The 3,523-nt window shown below is 36.4% G+C and overlaps 1 protein-coding gene across 1 annotated transcript; it reads right to left on the minus strand.

The window, feature by feature from the left end:
* Positions 1 to 1,231: 1,231 nt before the first annotated feature.
* LOC110787729 (protein ENHANCED PSEUDOMONAS SUSCEPTIBILITY 1-like) lies at positions 1,232 to 3,195 on the minus strand. The gene has a single exon (XM_021992374.2). It carries the CDS (start codon positions 2,781 to 2,783, stop codon positions 1,311 to 1,313), a length of 1,473 nt encoding a protein of 490 aa, XP_021848066.2. The 5' UTR covers positions 2,784 to 3,195; the 3' UTR covers positions 1,232 to 1,310.
* Between the last annotated feature and the right edge of the window lie 328 nt (positions 3,196 to 3,523).

Genomic DNA, 3,523 nt, shown 5'->3' on the forward strand with positions numbered 1-3,523 from the left:
AAAACAATGCTAAAGTTCGATTTGCATGTAAGTAATAATATGAAATTATACATACGTTTACAATATTTGTGTCATTGATATTGTAGCATTCCACAAGCAACAACATTGATAGGAGAGACGAGTGGGCAGAGGAAAGTTAGGCTAGTAAGAGTGACGGAAGAAATTTGGTGAAATGAGTTATTGAGTTGGCCATAAAAGGAAAAAGAAAAGGCAAAAGAGGAAAAAAAAAAAAAAAAAGACAGATGGTAGCAATATGACCAATTGTATGAATGTCTCAACACTATTGATAAGAATAAGACAAAAGCGTGGTTGGTGGCTAGCGCCTGGCAGTGCAAGATGACCCAAACTCTGAGGGTAATATGGGATGTACACTATTATTAAGAATAAGACAAAATAGAAAACAAAACACAAAATGGGAACATGATGGGAAAAACACTATTGCGTGAATAATAAATAAAGTATGAGACTTTATAAGTGTTAGGATTATACTAATGAGGTTTTGATCTAATAGTAATGATTTTGTATTCTCATGTGAGACATTGCCGGCCTATAAGTTTTTCTAGACAAAATAAGTTTCAGACAATATAAATTAAGTTAAGCTTAATTAAGTAGCACAAAATATAAACAAAATAAATTAAACTATACACTAGCTCAAACAAATCTAAAAGTCACATGTTGGCAATTTTCCTGGTGCTACGTGTATCGTGTTCCATGTGAGGCAACTCCTCATGCTTGTGTGCCTTTAGTTCTTTATGCTTTAATGATGCATGTCGTACTGTGCTTAAAATTTCTTGTAATGATTGTTGATTTGTTACGCATTTAAGATAGACTAACTTAGATTAAGACTCCGTTTTTTTCAGCGGAAATATTTTCAAAGGAAAATGATTTTTAATGGAAAGCTATTTTCAAGGAAACATTAAGGGAAAATTTCTTTTGTTTTTTTCCTCACGGGAAAATTTCTAAAGAAAACAAACATAGAAGTTGAAATGAGAGGAGAGAAACGTAAACATAAGGGATATGAGTGGAAATGGGACATTCATTTTTTTCAAAGGGAATGTTGGTCTTCCCCTAGAGAAAAATGTTTTTCACCCTTGACAAAACAAACAAAGAAAATAGAAAATTCATTTCCTGGATAATACTTTTCGTCAAAACAAACGGAGCCTAAGCCCCTATTCTTTAGAGCTGAACTGAACTTAATTAACCTTAAATGAACTTAACTTAACTTACTGAATAAATAATAAATTAAAATTTTTATAAACAATAGTCTTACAATATTTATTGTACGCCCGAGGTAATTAAATATTAAATTCTTAGTGCAATGACACATAAGTCATGAACTCCATGTCAGCTTCAAGGGCAGCCATAAGATGAGGTCTTAGGCAAAGTTCCAAATCTACACTCCCTTTCCCTTCGCTACCCGGGTTTGCAGTGACCTTCCCATCTTCCTTATTTGCGAAACCCATGCGAACAGCCAAAGCACGGCCCAACCCAAAATCAGGCCCATACATATCAAACCTGGATGACCCTCCTATGACCACTTTGTTCGGACCATGAAAATCTGGGCCGGCACCACCACGCTGAAATACCATCGGGGTTTTAACAAGAAACTCGTATAAACCAAGTATAGCTTTCCCATCTTGTTTGATGATTTCCTTGCGCAAATTCATCGCAGCCCAACCCAAATCATTGCCCAACAACTGATCTACCTTGCAACCCCATTGGGCCGCGCTAATGAAATCCCCAAAGTGGTCATCGGATACAGGTGGATCAAACCTAGTCCTGGCGTTAACCAAGATGGAACAAGTGGTTGGCTGGTCGGATGATAGATTTCGAGCTCGAGTGATGGCTCGCCACAAAAGAGCAGATAAGGCTTGGAACGAGGATATAACATACTCATTACTCGTACTTCCACATTCTTGGTTAGCCTTTGCCTTGAGAGTTGCCAACGACGTAGTTGAGAAGTGAAAGATACACTCCCTTAATAGACCGGGGTCATACCCTTGTTGTATGAATTCCTCCGGCTCTAAATAGGGCAACTTATGTAACTTACTATCACCTTCATTTAACCATGGCGTATAATCAAATATCGGAACACGTGAAATTTTTGTAATAGTGTTATCCTCAGTCTCAGATCTAACTATTTCAGATAACACGCTTACAAAATGTAAAAAGGAAGTACCATCAACCACACTATGGTTCATAGTAAACCCAATGAACACACCATCTAGTAATTCCGTTACCTGAATAGACACAAGTGCCCTCGTATGACCATCATAATTAATCATCGTTTCACCAAGCTCGAAGAAAGATCGAACAATCGGCGGAACGTCGGTGGAGGAGAGAATATCAGAAATTGCAACGTCTAGGGCGGTCACGTGGGTTAGGCGTGCTCCAGGGCCCTTGTTGCAATCGATGTAAATCGAACAAGCGTGCTCGTCGGGGTACTTTTCTGTCACAAATCGGCCGGCTAACGGGTAGAAATGAATGAGGGCAATCGAGAGAGAGTGTTTGAGTTTTTCCAATAGACCAGATATAATCTCGGGTCGGTTACGAACATTGAGGTGATAAAGAAGGCCTTTTTGTATCGGATCAATGGATATCATGCCTACGTCACCGGGTGACAAATGGTAATTTTGTTTTGCAGCTTCGAGTTCGTACTTTGGTTTAACAAAACATTCTGAGATCAGTTTCAGTTTCAGTTTCAGTTTCAGTTTCAGTTTCAGTTTGATTGATGTTCCATTTTGTTGCTGGGAGTTCAACATTTCAGCCATGGGAGAACTCATCTAATTGATCGAAGAAGCTAAGCCCTACAAATGGATGGAAACTTAAAAATTGATTGAAATATTTATGGAGAAAAATAAAAATGAAAAGAAGGACGGAAGAATTTAAGAAGCGGGTTCCCTTCTTAATGCTCCCGTAAAAATTAAATTAAAAAAAAAAAAAAAAAATGAGTACTCGGTATGCGTCAATAATAATAATAACAATAATAATAATAATAATATATCATAATTGAATGATTATGTGAATTATATCGGTCCACCTTCTCCACAACCTACACCATTCATCTAGAATGTGCTCAGAACCTGTAAAAGAGATTTTTCCTCTAAAAAAATAATAATACAAAAAAGATGCTGCACTTTGACCACTAGATCCGACAAAATAAATGCAGTCTTGGAAAATCTTGTTAGAGTCGTATGAAGCGCAGGGTTATAAAATTCTTGTTTTAGAATTTTCTTTTATAGGGTTGAGAAATTTTTATCTGAGACCATAGGAAAGATCGCCTTGTTGGCAGTATTGCTGGCAGCATTGTTGGTGCATGTGCTGATGTCAGCCTGTAATTTATTTTTAGAAAATTTTTTTTGAATTTTTTTTTCATGCTTAATTAATTGGACTTCAATCTTAACTAATTATATTTCAGGCTTAAGTAATTGGATTTCAGGCTTAAATTTTTTTTTCGCTTCAAATTTTTTTTTTCGAAATTAAAATTTTCAATTTTTTTTTGGTGCTAACTAAACTAGTGTAA

The sequence above is a fragment of the Spinacia oleracea genome, chromosome 4 (genome assembly GCF_020520425.1).
Source record: "Spinacia oleracea cultivar Varoflay chromosome 4, BTI_SOV_V1, whole genome shotgun sequence".
In the NCBI taxonomy this organism is placed as follows: Eukaryota; Viridiplantae; Streptophyta; class Magnoliopsida; order Caryophyllales; family Amaranthaceae; genus Spinacia; species Spinacia oleracea.